Source organism: Electrona antarctica (genome assembly GCF_951216825.1).
Source record: "Electrona antarctica genome assembly, chromosome: 12".
Classification (NCBI taxonomy): Eukaryota; Metazoa; Chordata; class Actinopteri; order Myctophiformes; family Myctophidae; genus Electrona; species Electrona antarctica.
In genome coordinates, this window is record NC_136793.1 from 8679520 (window position 1) to 8697660 (window position 18141).

The 18141-nt window shown below is 43.1% G+C and overlaps 1 protein-coding gene across 2 annotated transcripts; it reads left to right on the plus strand.

Annotated features, from left to right (window-relative positions):
- Window positions 1-9852: 9852 nt before the first annotated feature.
- Window positions 9853-15412, plus strand: LOC306934111 (uncharacterized protein). Of its 2 annotated transcripts, XM_079516589.1 has the most exons (3): window positions 9865-10575; window positions 12790-12895; window positions 14074-15408. In XM_079516589.1, the coding sequence occupies exons 1-3, from the start codon at window positions 10213-10215 to the stop codon at window positions 15207-15209; spliced, it is 1605 nt and encodes a 534-aa protein (XP_079372715.1). In that variant the 5' UTR covers window positions 9865-10212; the 3' UTR covers window positions 15210-15408. The 2 variants fall into 2 exon arrangements, with proteins under 2 accessions (XP_079372716.1, XP_079372715.1); XM_079516590.1 differs by lacking the exon at window positions 12790-12895 and having other exon boundaries at window positions 9853-10575; window positions 14074-15412.
- The last annotated feature ends 2729 nt before the right edge of the window (window positions 15413-18141 follow it).

Consider the following 18141-nt stretch of genomic DNA (forward strand, 5'->3'; position numbering starts at 1 on the left):
TAATGTCTACAGGTATTTGTGTGTTTTTGAGACAATTTTCGAAGCACCACACATGTTTTCAGCTCAGTCACACTTAGTTGTACGGCTACAGCTACAGCGGATACACACCAGTTTTTCTAATACACCAAATGAACCATCTGTAACCAGAACAACTGAGATGTTTCTTGGTGATTCTCTGTGTGTTGCTGTGGTGAAAATGGAACCTTGGAAAGAAAACCATAACCAGACACCTGACTGTCCTCTGTCAGTGGTTCCCAAACCTTTTCATGTCAAGGACCCCCAAATTGACACCAATGACCCCGTGGACCCCCACTTGAAAATATATGCCAGGGACCCCCATGAGAGAAGATTTGTACGGCTCTAGCAGTGATTCTCAACCCATTTAATTTCAAGGACCCCCAGTTTGACATGCATTAGTCTATGGATCCCCTATTTAATAGCATTTATATCTCTGGGACCCCCAATTTATATTGTAAAATCAATGCTAATTTAACTCAGAGAGTGTACAAATGGAACCAAATGGATAATGGGTCCATTTGGTTCCATTTGTACACTCTTGAGTTACAGACCCATAAGGGTCCATTTGGTTCCAAACTATCATTTAGCTGGGTCCCCCCTGGAACTGCCTCAAGTACCCCTGGGGGTCCCCGGACCCCACTTTGGGAACCACTGCTCTATGTGACACCCAAACAGTGTCTCTATCAGTGTTTCCACACCTAAGCGCAAAACAGCCGACAGCCGCGCACGTCTTAAGCTGTGCGAAGCTTATTTTCCGAGTTTTTAGACAGCTGGTGGATGGAAATTAAGCTCCACTTCCGCGGTGACTCGCGCGGAGGAGAGCGTTTCCGGGAATCTGGCCGTCGCGCAAGTCGTCCGCGGAGGTGGAGCTTCTTTTCCATCCACCAGCTGTCTAAAAACTCGGAAAATAAGCTGCGCACAGCTTAAGACGTGCGCGGCTCTTTTATAAGTGTGGCAGCACCTTATGGGCTTTTTCAGGTTTGTCAGGGGTGGACTATATGTTGCCTTGTCATAACATAAAGGTCAGCAGCTAGAGGCTGTCTATTTTTCACAGTTATCTTTTTGGTGGTGAGAGTCTCGTAAAGTGATTTGCACTTAATCCAATATGCCACCATTGACAACCTATTAAAAGGCAATATTCTCTCAATTTCATTATGCTTTAAGTATTATGTGACGTGTCAAACTAGGGGGTTGTCATGAACCTGAATCCATTCCAAGCATTAGTTTTGCACAAAAAACACTCCTTGGACTAAAAAGGCCATAGCCGCATCACTAATGTGATGAGGTCAGCACATTTGGGCACATTTAGGCAAGTGGCTATGGCCAAATTTAGTCCAAGGAGTGTTTTTCATGCAAAACTAATGCTTGGAATGGATTCCGAATCATGAAAACCCCCTAGTTTGACATGTCGCATGATACTTAAAGCATAATGACATTTTGGAAATATTGCCTTATAATACACTGACACCACGGCATGTAAACAGCGCCTCAAACTATGACTCCGCCCACAACCGGGGGAAGTTGTGATTTGCGCTCCTGCAATGCAATTTGCGGCATTTTCAAAACAATATTGAGCAGAGTAGCGATTATCAAACGTATTTGCAATGCCATACGTTGAAAGATCTGTTGCCCGTGGACAAGGCACGCTACCTCCGCAAGTTAGATAGCATCGGCATAGATGTTTGTCCGTATGTGATTAAGGATTGGACCAAGTTGCATTGGCAGCCATAGAAAATTCTTACCCCAGGCTAAAACCGGATGTGACGTTTTTGGGCGTTCCTCTCTAGCGTGGTGTCAGTGTATAGGTTATCAATAGCATAGATATTATAAGAAATAGATGCCTCATTTCATGATCTCTCAACCATTACAATGATCACAACTCACTGATTTTTCAAAACCCATTTCCAAACATTTAAGTTTATAATAATATTTTCAGACATGGAGACAGACAGACATGTAAACCAGAGCATTGTCCACGAGACCACCAAAGCTGGTTTGCCTGTAACAATGGTCTGACATTATCGCAGGAATGTTAATGAAGGGTGATGGATGGTCTTCAGCAGACATCTCCATAAGTGCCAGGGTTTGGGTCTCATCCTGCGCTGTGACGTTGCCTGTCGAACTAGGGTCCACACACCCGTTTCGAATGGGATCAGTGTATTGAAACGGGGAAAATCAGGTGCAATCAGGCCTTTCAATAGACTGAGTAGACGTCTACCCGTCTACTCAGGTGCTCAGTAGGTTGATTCCTTCCGATTGTGTCGGTTGATCTGTGCAGTTTAATGCATCGCATGCAGCTACTGGAGCGGTGCCGTGTCGTTAGTCAGAAGGTTCCTTGTTCCGAAATTACTATCCCTATCTCTAATCCTAACCTAAACATAACCGCAAGCACGGGAGCAGTGCATCTCTAATCCTAACCTAAACGTAACCGCAAGCACGGGAGCAGTGCATGTTCGATGTTACGGCTGCATTGAAAGGAATGATCACCTACTGAGCTCCAGTAGCTGCATGCGATGCATTAAACTGCACAGATCAACCGACACAATCGGAAGGAATCAACCTACTGAGCACCTGAGTAGACGGGTAGACGTCTACTCAGTCTATTGAAAGGCCTGATTGCACCTGATTTTCCCCGTTTCAATACACTGATCCCATTCGAAACGGGAGCACCACACCACACCGGACCATCAGACGGCGGAAGATGCTCTGAAACTGCCCTGCAGTTGGGTTGTTGTTCCAGCCGCCTAAAAAAAAAATGAAAGGGGGAGAAAGAAAACACAGATGCATGCATACAACAGTTAGTACTTCTGAAATAACTTTTCTCACATACTTTGTTGAATAGACAACATATAAACTTGTGAAGGTGGGCCTACCTGATGCCCTGATCGATCAAAAGAGAAGCTCCAAGTGGTCCTGACTGAATCTGTAGGTGCAGATGTATCGTTGCACTTGAAGCAGCTCAGGAACCATCAGCACCATGGTGTCAATGTTGATGATGAAGCCCATGACCGACAGGTACCTTAAAAAGAAAATGTGTCATTAATATGATCATGCAAAAAATAAAACACCACAAGAGCACCAAAGTTGGAAAATGACATGTCCACATATGCAGATATGATACAAGTCCGTGACAATGTATGGTGCCAGTAATAGAGAAATCTGGTAAATAAAAGTGTACTGAAAAATTATTGGGTGCTACTCAACAGTACAAGTCATTGTACTGTTGAGTAGCAATAACTCTAGTAAAAAAATTATTCAACTCTAGGATGCCGACACTACAACTACAAACATTATTAAAACATGACTGGGAAAGCTCAAATATATTAACATAATGACGTACATACCCAAATAGATTGAAAATCACTTAACAGAACGGCAATCCAAGAGAACAAAACACTCAGATGGTGAATAGATTGGAACAAGAGAACAGAGCACCATGTGAACCCGATGAAGAAACGGAGAACAGAGCATCATGTGAACCGATGAACAATAACCATGTGAACCTGATAGGGAACAAGAGAACAGAGCATCATGTGAACCTCTATCATAACATGCCCATTTAATAGTCACCATGTGAACAGAAGCTAAACCAAAAAAAGTGTTTTTTTTCTGTTTGTTTTTTAACCTCTTTGATTGGTGAAGGGGTTTGCCATCCTTCAAAAGCAAACCGATCAGGTATCGCCTGGCTCTCAATACAAACTCTAGGGTCTCAGCCCAATTCAAAGCACCCAGGGGAGCTTTGAATCCTTTGGCACAGGGATATATATATATATATATATATATATATTCATATCGAACAGCCTGTCAATTATCTAAAAATTAAGGATGGTCATGTAAATATGAGGGGAGTGGTATCCTTCCCAAAAATGCAATATTACAGAACAATGCTTGCATGCAGTACTGTACTACCTCAATGAATTCAGCCGTTGCTTCACAGTGTGCAAACGGTTTATATCCAAGATCTCGTAGAGCCACTGCAACTGACAGGCTCAACGTTTGTGCAGCCAGGGACACCTTCATCTTTTGGCTATCGAACATTACATGCTTGTCAGTCACTTTGTTTGCGGCATGCAGTCCAACTTCTCGCTGCACACTGTTGAGGTGCTGGATATAATTCCAGTTCGCCTGACCAGTCGCACTTGTGATTGGACTGTATGCCTGCAACATGTTACGTGACAGTTTGAGCATGTGACAAGCAGCCATCACCACAAAAACCCTCTCATCACTGTTAACAGGATGTGGAAAGAAGGTCTTTAGAGGTTCACGTGGGTTTCCCTTCAGTTCGCACCCCAGTTTGTTGCACATGCTGATGTTGGAGGCATGCCCATCCATGGTGACACAGACAACTTTGATGTTTCGTGCATCTAGTTGTTCTATTGCATGCACGAGAAGAAGTTTCTGTGTCTCTGGTGTGAGGGTCTTCGTCAGGTAGTAGGCTATGGGTGTCTTCCAATGGCCTTGAAGTCCAACCACCATAAACACAAGAGCCTCAGTCGCGATGTCGGTCTGGTTGGCACCATCACCCATGTTGACAAAGCCACACATGCTCTGTGTATGCAGAGAGTATTGGACGTGTTTCTTGATGTCCATGGCATCCAACATAAGTGCCACACATCCATACTTCTCTGGGTCTGCCTCGCGTCTCCTCTGCAACATGTCCAACATCATCATGTTGAGGCCTGGTCTGGCATCGACAGAACGCATCCACCTTTGTGAAAAGAATACAGAAAAAAGTTACTTAATGTCTTTGAACCACTGTTAATTTGTTACTAAGTGCAATCAAACAACACAAATAAATGAAAGAATACCTTTTGTAATGTGTGTGGATGGGGGAGCTTCAGATGTAGACTGTTTCTAAGGTAGTCGTAAGCTTTTGGACCATGCATGTGCAGAGTGAGGGCAAACTCTCTCTGGTCCTTGGTGTACTCATGGTCTCGCTTTGCCAAGAGAAGCGTCGGCACATCTGAAATTCAGTAATCACAAACTAATTAGGAAGCCCCCTTGAATCACTAACTCGAACAAGTCTAATAAAATATTACCATAAGCTATAAATAAGGTAGAAAGTAGCATTTTCATTTTACCAGAGTAGGAAGCAAGCCTCTCCTTCGTCTTCATTTATGAGGTTCATCTCCTGTAGATGCTCCAGGACATTTGTCACCTTTTTATTTGCACGCCGTTCTCTTACGTTGCCATTCCTGATCTGTCGCTTCAGCCTCTCCACTGTAGCCACAGCTGCTCTAAGTTTAACCTTTAGAGCATCTAGAGAACCAGGCAATGCATACGAGTGAACCTAGTAGGAAGAGAATGTTGTGAGTGGACGACAGCATGTTTCACTGCGTGGACAAATATGACTGAGTCTGAAAATGGTGACAGAGGTTTGTATACAGTATGACCGTGATGCTCACAGTGCTTTGGATATAGCCACCACAACAAATACTCACATCATCAACATGTGTCTCTTGGGGACGCTGAGGACCAGTCGTTGACAGGCCCAACACAGAGGAGTGACCCTAGTAATAGGAAGAGAATGTTGTGAGTGGACGACAGCATGTTTCACTGCGTGGACAAATATGACTGAGTCTGAAAACGGTGACAGAGGTTTGTATACATGACTGTGATGTAGGGCATTTAAGCAACTAGTCGACTATAGTTTACTAGTCGACTAGTAAATCCACTAGTCGACCTTGTTGGTACTAGTTGACTAGTTGATAAAAAAAATAAAGTTTATTTTTTATTTTATTTTTCCCGATGTTGTAGGCCTCAAGATCAGGTAGATTATAGTTATAGTCACCATGTACACAGTTTTTCAATGTACAAATATTTATTTCCCAAAAAAAAAATATATATTTTTTTTATTATTTTTTACATAACAGGTAGTTAAACAACTAGTCGACTAGTAAAAATGACTAGAAGTGAATGCCCTAACGTGATGCTCACACTGCTTTGGATATAGCCACCACAAATACTCACATTATCAACATGTGTCTCTTGGGGACGCTGAGGACCATTCGCTGACAGGCCCAACACAGAGGAGTGACCCTAGTAATAGGAAGAGAATGTTGTGAGTGGACGACAGCAGCATGTTTCACTGTGTGAACAAATATAACCGTCTGAAAACGGTGACAGGGGTTTGTATATGACCGTGATGGTGCTTTGTATATAGCCACTACAAATACTCACATCATCAACATGTGTCTCTTGGGAACGCTGAGGACCAGTCGCTGCATAGGAGTGATCCTAGTAATAGGAAGGAATGTTGTGAGTGGACGACAGCAGCATGTTTCACTGTGTGAACAAATATAACCGTCTGAAAACGGTGACAGGGGTTTGTATATGACCGTGATGGTGCTTTGTATATAGCCACTACAAATACTCACATCATCAACATGTGTCTCTTGGGAACGCTGAGGACCAGTCGCTGCATAGGAGTGATCCTAGTAATAGGAAGGAATGTTGTGAGTGGACAGCAGCATGTTTCACTGTGTGAACAAATATGAGTACGTCTGAAAACAGTGACCGTGATAGCTCACAGCTGTTTTGGATTCAAATACTCACAACATCAACTTGTGGATGCGTTTGTGTCTCCTGGGGACACTGCGGATCATTCACTGACAGGTCCAAGCCGCCCAACACAGGGGAGTGATCCTAGTAGGAAGAGAAACAAAAACCTGCTCAGCAGTGTCCTATTGAATTTCCATCACATTACATACACATAATCATGGAGCCCTAGGATGTTTATGTTTATAGCTGAATTATACTGTATACTTACACTCTGAAGAGGAAGTGGGAAGACACTAGGCATAGTTCCATGTCTAAGCCGGATAATCCGACGTGTCCTGTAAAAGTCCTCCGGATTGAAGTGTTTGCTGCAGAGGTAGGAGCTCTTAGTAGTGGCAACAAAACCTTTTCTTTGCAGAGAACGTTCCCATTCCCTCCTCAAACTTTTCTCTGCAGGGAACCTTCAAAGAGTGAGAAAGTTACCAGTATATGAAAAGAAGTGTCTACAGAAACTCTACGCCTACATATTCATTCATTCATTCAGTTCATCTTTAAATGCATTCATTTCAATTATCCACAGTATTTAAAACAGCTTTTGATACCATACACTTCTACACATCAACTTAGACATTGCTCACAGATTTACTTTAATATACCCACATCAGTTGGCAAAAAATAATTCATGTTCAAAGCTCCTTGTGACTGGAACAATCTACCTGTCCATATACGTTCAATAACATCTTTTCATTTGTTTAAAACTATGCTGTCCTCTCATCTTGAGACTACCTGTTCATGTTTTCACTAATCATCACTAACAGATCCATGATGCAATGATCCATGTGTTATGTCTACGTTATGTCCATGTTATGTGAAATGTTGTTTTGTTTTTCCTGTTTGTCTTTTGTTTATCTATGAATTGTATTGTTTTGTCTTGTCTTGTTTTTGTCTGGTTGAATTGTCTGTAAAAAGTGTCTTTATGTATGAAGTGTACTTTGTGAATCGCGGACCCCCTTGAAAACGAAATGATTCATCTCAAGGGATTGTTCCTAATAAAGAAATTTCAGACATATCCACCACTTAACCCTGTGTATTTAGTTGACTGTGTCCCCTACTTTTTCCCTCTATAGTCTACACACTAACCATTTTAGCTTAAAATAACCCATCTACAAGCTCACAACATCTACCTTGTACTGACAATCACCTCATTTGCATAGGTTTATTTGAAATAATGCTCAAGATATTTCACTTTTGTGTACACAAATAACTAATCTCATGCCCCCCACACACAGTTTACTGTACTGTACAAGCCAAGCTTGCCAAAAAGAAATATTATTTCTGTAAATATACGTTTACTGCTACTAGTGATGATGATGTCTTGTATATTATTGTATGTCTTTAAAATAAATGTGTTGATAAATGGCATTACTGTACCAAAATGGAAACAAGCTCTCGGAGCTTTTTGTGTTATCCATTTAGCATCATTCATCATTGTATAATCGTACCACTGTACTATTTGCAAACTGATAATATAATATAATACACGAGTCAATCCAAAATCAGTTTGAATAATGCACATGCAGACGGAAACATTGATTATGGACAATGTCATTGATACAGTAACTAAAGTATAAGCTTTCATAAGATAGCTGTCGAATTGCAAGTCGACATAGAACATATAATTAACATATAATGATATAAAACATTATATATAATGGCCAAAATACGTTTTTACAATATTACCTGTGAAAAGTGATTCCCAGCGATCTATTTTCCAAGGTACATCTGTTTGTACATCCCGAAGCTGAACATGAATTAACCATGTCTTTGCCTGGGAAACTAGCCTCGCGGACCTAGGCGTTTTGGTTTACTATGAACAAGTTTAAACAATTTAAACGGCAGTAAAAGTAAATTCGCTAATTCAACTAGTATCCGAGGGTCTGGTGGTAAGTTGCAGCGTCCCGTTCTATCCAGTTCACAGAGCTGTGTACAAAAGGCCCGCCCCCACCTGCCTCTGATTGGCCTACCGAACTTCCTCTTCTGTGAAGGCAACCTTCCGGCTTCCGCTCATTCTTCCGCTATTCTTCGCAAGGAATGTCGGGAAAATAGTGCCTTCAATGGTGACACACCAAGGGGGCAGGCAGACTTTCCAACGTTGATGCTCTGGGTCCTAGTGGTAGGAGGAGGGACTACAGGCGGACCCATGGATTCATGACCGGGAAACCCCGTGCAGCTGGGCTTTAACGTTGAGCGCTCGGTTGCCCTACGTCACTCAGGACCATAGAGTAGCGCGAAGCTCCGCCCCCCCAGCTATTCATGTCAGTGGAAGTTGCTCAGTGGCGTTTTGAAGCACCCGGAAGACTGCCGGAAGTCCCTCCCAGGACCTCAACTTTGAGGTCCTGAGTGACGTAGGGCAACTGAGCGCTCAACGTTAAAGCCCAGCTGCACGGGGTTTCCCGGTCATGAATCCACGGGTCCGCCTGTAGTCCCTCCTTCTACCACTAGGACCCAGAGCTTCAACGTTGGAAAGTCTGCCTGCCCCCTTGCTCAGGACCTCAAAGTTGAGGTCCTGGGAGGGACTTCCGGCAGTCTTCCGGGTGCTTCAAAACGCCACTGAGCAACTTCCACTGACATGAATAGCTGGGGGGCGGAGCTTCGCGCCAGTTCAGTCTCTATTATATATATACTCTATGTGACACACGCCTCAGAGCCGGAAAGGGCGTCTATGTATTATGTCTATGATCAATAGGGCCATCTTGGATTAAGGCAAATTTAGGGTATTTGCAGTGAGCAGATTAGGGTAGAGGTTTTATCAGGTACACCTAATGTCCTGTCAGAATCAGTTGAGAAACAAAATAATCAAATTTTGTCCAACCTGAGAGGAAGTTTTTACTTTATTTTATGGACTATTACTGCTTACTTGTAGATGAGATGCCTGTTTTACAAGTGCTCGTTGTAGATACAGTGACTTACTTACACATTTGTTCAGGAATGTGTCTAGGCGCCGTTGAATGCACTTAAAAGAACAGCATTGTACCCCTCAAATGAAAAGGTGGACGTCGCCCACAGTGGCCCAAGATTTAGCACACTCTTATAAGGGACATGGAGAAGCTGGTGAACATTGTAAGTGGTATGTTCTTTACCATACAGTACTGTCATCTTCCTCACAAACTTGGTCAACATCTTATCAGCTTCCTAAAGGATAAAACCAGAAAAAGAGTTGTTTACATCATGGTCCTCCATTTTCAATTCATCAGAACATTTAAAGACATAGGCCTACAGATATACCCTTCTATGGAAAAAAAAATGAAATCATTAGAAAATAAGGGAAACTGTACAGTTCACATTTCTTAATGGCTGTTTGTAGGGCGTTCCACATTATAGTGGCATAGGAGATGTGAGGAATGATCTGTGATCGTTTGGTTGAGTCTAGCGAGATCGTCAGTTGATTAGTGAGGTCTCTCGGTACCAGTGTTGCATGACGGGTAATTAAGTGGTGTTTACACTTTACAGTGTGTCACAGGTTTTTATAAGTGCAGTACTAAGCCTTCTAATTATGGGATTGATTGGGAACTGATATATCGTCCTATAACTATCGAGGAACTATGTGGCTTAAAACCTAAATCCAAAATGGCGGCCTCCATAAAGATGAACTGAGCGGCGAATGAACTTTAATATAATCAGGGTATTTTTATACACATGGCTACGGCTGCTAAATCCACCACGGACTCGTGCTGCAGACTCTGCGGAGATACATTTTGGACCCCCAAAAACAAACACAATCTGTTCATCCGGGACGTGAAGCAGGACTACGCGTTGGTGTTGGAGGAGCTCACGGGGACGGCGGTGACGAAAACCAGCGACGACGACGTCTCATCGAAGTCCGTGTGCGGGACCTGCCGCACGAAATTAAACCAGTATCGCTCGTGCACGGAGAAGCTTCGAAAACTCGCCGACGAGATTAGACGTTTGGACGAGAATAAAAGCCTGGGTGCCGAGGCTAGACGTTTGGCTGCTAATCGAGGAGCGACCAGAGGCAGACGGTGCAGACCACTACCAGAGGTGAGTACAAATCAAAGGATGGAAATACAAGCCATATATTATATTAGTGATTGATTGAAATGTTTATGTCGCACTGTGACTGCATACTGTGACAGTCACAGTAGGCCTATGCAGCAGAATGGGTACATTTCAAACGAAAGCACATGTCAATACAAATACTGTTGACTAGTTCCTTTCGGAACCCTACGTTCAAGTTTCTGACATTTTGATGACTTTATGTAGGGTTCCTTCTCACCGGATTCAAGCGACATGGGATGCAATCTGATTTCCCCTGACTTACCCCAGTGCTGCGGTGTGGGTGTCACGCTGACATATTCCAAAAGAAGCATATGGACGCTATAGGATACAACGAACCCTCTCACCCCCCCCCCCGAACGGCACAGAAGCCGTTAAGTATTTTTAATGTTTGTACGACCGTTTTGGCAGCTCTGAAATTCTCTCTTGTTGACATCCCATTGTACCGCCTCCAGCATCTCGGTTGGCTAGCAGCGCCTCCCTACGCGCCTCGTAGGCGCAGCTAGCCAACCGTAGGCGCAGCTAGCCAACCGAGATGTCAACAAGGAGGGACCGAAGAGAGAATTTCAGAGCTGCCAAAGCGGTCGTACAAACATTAAAAATACTTAACGGCTTCTGAGCCGTTCGCGGGGGGGGTCAGATGGTTCGTTGTCTCCTATAGCGTTCATATGCTTCGTTTGGAATATGTCAGCGTGACACCCACACCGCAGCACAGGGCTAAGTCAGGGGAAATCAGATTGCATCCCATGTCGCTTGAATCCGGTGAGACCGGACCCTACGTGGTAGGTCCAAAGGAGCTCAACCCGGGGGGTCCGGAGACGGGCTAACTGTTGACTTGAACACACGAATCGTGATTAAGCATTTCACTTGTTTACAACAGGGTCCACCATTTTTTTGTATTAATTGAAAATGGTGGGCCCTATTGTAAACAAGTGTAATGCTTTATGGTGTCGTCCACTCACAGTTAACAGTTTTTGTATTGAGTTGTGCTTGAAATGTACTGTAATTCTGCAAACTAGTATTTCAATCAATAAATCAAAATAGTAATATCAAAACAAGTAGGCTACAGTATCAAGTCGGCCATACCGTCCATGACCAAAATTAGGTTTTGACACGCCAGAGATGTTTAATAACTAAATACATTTTTTAACTGACAAACCAAACTGAAACTAAATAAAAACAAACAACGGCTCAAACTTATATGTCTGAGAGTCTGCTTAAAAGAGCGGTTTTGAAGGAGTCAAGGGATTCACATGTCTTAAGGTTGAGCCCAATGCTTTCTTGTGTTTAATCCTATTAGCAGACACCTTTGTTTGTATTGACTGTATATATATATATACTTATCCTGTGCTTGTCTAGTTGTCTTTGCAAACTAATACAGTATTCAATCAATTAATCAGATCCCAGAGCGTGGATCCCATCAGAGGAGAGAGGGTAGGAAGAAAAGACAAGCTCTGCTTAGCCTCTGGTACCACAGGTGTTCACTGCCGGAAATGTTCAAAATTGTATTCGTTTTGTAAACCTAAGCAACCCAAGCTTGTAGATCGGTTATTTTCAAAAGTCTGAAATGTACAGTGTGGGTTGAAGTGGTTACTGTGCATTTTGTGATAATAATAATCCAAATCTACAAAGTAACTAGTAGTAACTAGTAACTAAGGTTTTCGTCGCTTCCAGTCATCCCGGTTCTCATACATCTGGCCAGCTCGTTGGTGCTTTGCGCTCCTGCATCCAGTGTCCTGCAAGTCTCATTCTCCTGGCTGCTATTTTGTCGCTCACCCTGAATATTCCAGCACACAGATTCTCGTTGGAAACATGTGTAGGCTACTCTTGCTGTAGCCTTGGCACCATTTCATTTAGGGTATATGAGCGGATGATATCCTTACGTCATGTTGTAGTATTGTTTTGTAGTCGACAGGCTACAAAACAACTTCCTTTTCCCTCAAACCGATTTTTCTCAATAAAAGCTACAGGCTACGAGAGCTTTTATTGTTATTCTTCCGGTTTGAGGGAAAAGGAAGTTCCATTTGATTGTTCCTGACTTTACATGACGTAACGATATCATCCACTCCGGTGCAAAATCTGCAAATTTGACCTTTAACTCTCATTCAATCGTTTGGCAAATGATTCTCATATCATGCCAATAAAGCTCCTTTTGAATTGAAATGGACTAGTATTTATAATGGTACATTGTGTGTGCAGACCAGGGACTGCTCTGCTGCCCCCTGGGGGACTACTGCCTGCATAACGTTCTTCACCTTCACTGCAGCGAACAACAACAACTACTGCACTGGCACTGAGACGGGCTGTGAGTCAGTCACACACACACACACACACACACACACACACACACACACACACACACACACACACACACACGCTGTCAGGCAAAGGGGGGCAGTGGTGCGCTCGCTTGCTTTCCTCATCTTCCTCCCTAGCCACTGGACATCACCTACCGACTATGACTAAAACTAAAATAGAAATTTGCCAAAAACAACACTGCATCCCAGGGATCAGCATACAGGAGCTTGTAACATATTTTGTTATATTGCTCAGCATGTTTTAGAACATGTCCTCCACCTTGCACTGTCCCTGTTGTATTCTGTAGAAGATTCCTGCCTGCAGCTGAGGGACGCTTTGTGCCCACTTGAGTTGGAGCCATCCTCCAGTAGGTTCTCTTGTAGATGCGATTTGAACTCTGGGCGGGAACCCCTTTTGGTGTTTTAAGCATTATGTTATACTTTAGCTATTGAAAAATAGCAGATCTACAAGCTACGAGCTTGTAGGTCTGCTATTTCTGAAAAATCGTGAAAATGTGGCGCAAATCATTGAATATATATATATATATATATATATATATATATATATATATATATATATATATAATATATATTCTTTCAGAGCGAACGCTTTGAACTCAAATCTTTGCTTCTGGGGGGGTCCCTGAAACATGTTCAGATGGGGCTCTGCAGCCAAATGCAGATCATTCTGTGAGTCCTTCACATGAAAAAGGTTGAGCACCACTGACAGAAACATAGGGTTTTTCAGAAAACTGTTAGGATTTAGAAGACATTTTTTGAATCGACCTCAGTCCAAAATGGGTTAAGTTGACTAAGTACATGTACAATTTGAGGTATTTTCATTTCAGTATTTCCAATTTTTAATAAGGCTAATTTGAAAATGTGAAAGGGTGTGAAAGAGCCTATAGATATTATATTCTCAAATGATTTCATACATTTTGAAAAACATGAAATGCAAGATTTCTGTTTTTATGTTGTGATATTGATACTTTGACTTAAGTATATGAGTACTAAAATCAGAAGTTTATCAGAAGACAGGATTTTTGGGAAGATTGGGATTTTAGAAATCGTTTTTTTAAATCGGCCTTGGGTCAGACAATTATAAAATATCATTGCAAAACAAATGAATAGGTAATAAGAATCAATTTGAAAACACATTGAGTTGCTCTCCTCTCTCTCCTTCTAGCTCTCCAAACCCCTCCTTTGTGCAAAGAGTTGGTTTCTCCAACGGCGGTCCAGGTGACACCAGGACCTGCAGAGATAAAAGAACAACAGGAGGAGGTGTGTCTAAGTCCAGAGGAGGCTGGCGGGTCAACGCTCTCAGACACGGAGCCTTATATAGAGTACCGTGTACCATCAGAACCGACTAGTGATGACAAGCAGCTTTCTTCCCACTCTTCTGAATCCGACGCTGGAGACATGAGGACCCAGGTGACGCCACCAGAACCTCCAGAGATAAAAGAGGAACAGGAGGAGGTACTTCTGAGTCCAGGGGAGGCTAGCGCGTCGACGTTCGGAGAGACGGAGCCTTCAGCCAGCACCTCGACTGAGAACGTAAAAAAACAAGCGTATGTAAAGCACTTTCTAGCTCTCCAATCCGGTCCTTTGTCCAAAGAGGTTTCTCCTGAACAGGACGAGATGGGTCCCAGTGTGGTCCAGGTGACGCCAGAATCTCCAGAGATAAAAGAACAGGAGGAGGGCCTTCTAAGCCCAGAGAGTTCATCATTCAGAGAGACGGAGCCTTCAGTCAGCACCTCGACTGAAAACATAAAAACACAAGCTTATGTAGAGCACTGGTTACAATCACAGCCAACCGGTGATGACCAGCTGCTCTCTTCACACTGTTCTGAATCTGACGCTGAAGACATGAGGATTGATTCCGGGGGAAGACCCTTTAGTTGTACCGTTTGTAGCAAAAGCTTTACTCTCAAAGGAAATCTGAAAAAGCACATGGCCATTCATACAGGGGAAAGACCATTTGTCTGTCCATTTTGTAGCAAAAGCTTTAACCAAATACAAAATCTGAACAAGCACATGAGGATTCATACAGGGGAAAGGCCCTTTACTTGTCTAGTTTGTAGCAAAAGCTTTAACCAACCTCAACATCTGAAAAGACACATTAGGAGTTTTCATGTAGGAGACAAGCCCTTTAATTGTGCAGTTTGTAGCATAAGCTTTACTCTTAATGAAGATCTGGAAGAACACATGAGGATTCATACAGGTGAGCTGTTTTCTTGTAGTGTGTGTGACAAAAGCTTTGATCAAAATGTTTCTCTAAAGATGCACATGAAGATTCATACAGAGGAAAAGCCTTGCCAATGACTTATTCCATATTTATTAATATTAAAAAAATAAATCCTGAAGAAACCGCATGGGCTCGCTATGTTGATGGATGGCATACGTCGTAACGAGGCATATATTTCTTATGTACTTTAGGGGTTTCACACCTGCCAAGTTGTGCCAACCGACAATGTAATGGCTGGTTGCAATTTGCCCATTCGGTAACGTCTTCAAGTTGGGATTCAACCTTGTTTGTCTTATATGTTCTGTTCAATGTTTCCCAATTCTTTAGTCATGCGCATGCAACTGTCGCCAGGGGCATCATCAGCTGGTTGGGAAGCTGTCATGAAGGTCAGACTCGGTGCTATCGACTGCGCCACCGTGCCCCTCGTTCGTTTCTTTATCTAAATTTTTATCCCTCGATTTTGTAACCCATTTTTTCACCCCTGTGCCAATTATCTAATGTGATCCTGGGCTCTCTACACACCCTCCGCCAACCTAGTCCCCATATATGGGGGACATGGGGAGAGCAACGGACTTGAACTCATGCTTCCTTCCTACCTGAGTGTCCAAGTTGCTCCTTTACACGTGACAGGGGGGAGTTTCCCTGGTTGGACGTAGCGCGTGGAAGGAACACGTTATTCCAACCAGTTCCTTTCCCCTCCATTAGGCGCCCCGGCTGGCCAGGGGGAGGCAGTTTGTTTAGAGACCAGGATTACTGCATGTTTTGTGAGGGTACCTACCCTAGGGGACACGGGGAGAACATGCAAACTCCGCACAGAAAGGCCCTTTCGCCAACCCCGCCTCGGGTATGGGCACTGATGACGCGGAGGAGGAAACACGCCACCAGCACCCACAGCGCCCCGAGCGGGAATCGAACCCAGGACCTTCTAGCTGTGACTCTTTCGTATCTTTGACCTGATAAGGATATACTCTGTCAGCATCAATGGCAACTGGTCAGCTTCTTGTCATTGCCATGTCGTCTAGTTCATCAGCATCAATGTCGTCTAGTTCAGCTATAACGGCAGCCGTCTGGGTTCTTGTCATGGGGGGGGTCAGGGACGTGCAGAGAGTGTTAGAGAGGCAGGGGCTGAAATCCCGTAAGAGGGCACTTTTGGCCAAAAATTGCTGATCTACAAGCTCTCAACGTGTCGCAGCGCGACGCGTTGTGGGCTTGTAGATCTGCTATTTCACACACACACACACACACACACACACACACACACACACACACACACACACAGCAGCTCGTAGATCTGCTATTACACACACACACACACACACACGCGCTATTTTCGGGCGCAACACAGCACTCTTTAGCTAGTGGAGATGCGGTGTGTACGACATGAATTTCGAAAAAACAAAGTTGTTCAATGCAAAATGCTGCGTTCAAGTTCAAAAAGCCAATTTTCCTGAACGCTGCATGGAAAAGAGTGGCATTTTGCATTTCTTTCACCATGTAGTAAACGCTGCATTTGTGGTCTGGAGAGGGCAGTTTTTTTACAGACGGGTAAAAGGGCAGGGGCTGAAGCCCCCTTTGATGTCTGTGTGTGCACGTCCCTGTGAGGGGTCATGAAGGACAGACTCTTGGTTTATTTGAATTTGTTATTAAACGTATGTTATTTGACACATACAGAACATGCATATTATCATTCTGGTGGGTTTGCTTGAAACCTGATACATCACAAAGTATAGCTTATAACGGACCTATTAATATATCTATCTGAGACACGTACTGCAGCATTGGTATTTGGTGGTGTTCATTTTTCACCATGGAATAAGGCAAATTTCATGGGACCGCGCCCACTAAAATAAGCTTGCGTTGTCGCCCCTCAACTTCTCCGCACGTCCAAAATAAACGCACGCCTCTCGTTGAAAACGGAATACTAGTCACTGCCCGTCTGAAATGATTTCAACTGCTGTCATCATGGAAATCAAAGCTATTCAGTCATTGTATTCTTATATTTCAATTTTATTTGAAATGATTCCTATTTTCTATTCCAACCGGTTTGTATTGTGTTCAAATCTCGTGATGTGTTTCTGTTGTCTTAATACTCAATTATTATTATTTTTTATGTAAAGAATTGAATTGCCTTGTTGAAATGTGCTATACAAATAAATGTATACCTATCCAAATGACCCCTGTTACTCGTTCTAACTAGTAACGTCAATTATATTGTTCAGCATTGTGTGTTATAGTTGCGATTCTATAAGCCATCCACTTGAGAAATATGTTTTTATTTACACTATTGAAACACCCCAGGCAGTTTTTAAGTTGCTTGATTCAGTATTTATTTAGATATTTTGATGATCATGATCACCACCTCTAATGTGGCGGATCATCTATGATAGATCGAAAACACCAATCATTGGTTCTGGTGACTGATATTGTCCTAATATGTTTATTTGATTTAATTCAATTATTTTTCATTTTCCCCATTTAAAAAAAATGTCTCTGGGGTGAAAGAGACAAACTTGTTTGAGCGTGAAATACCCCTTCAACGAGCAAAACCACCGCATCCTCTTCATTACACTGTGCGGGGCGGCTGTGGCTCAGGAGGTAGAGCAGGTCATCCAATGATCCATGGGTCGGCGGTTCGATTCCCGGCTCCTCCTGTCTATATGTCGAAGTGTCCTTGGGCAAGACACTGAACCCCAAATTGCTCCCGATGTGCTGGTTGGTACCTTGCATGGCTTCCGCCGCAATTGGTGTATGAATGTGTGTGTGTGAATGGGTGAACGTAATGCACAATCTATGTAAAGCGCCTTGGATAAAGGCGCTATATAAATGCACCATTTACCATTTTATCTGGAAGTTATGCAGGAACGCCTACTGAGTGACATAAAACTACTTTCTGGCCTTGACAGCCCATACATCCACACAGAACAGTCCTATCGGATTGCATTAAACGACATTAAACTCAGTTTGCCAAGTCACTTTATTGCCACTCTATTTCCCATTCACTTTATGCAT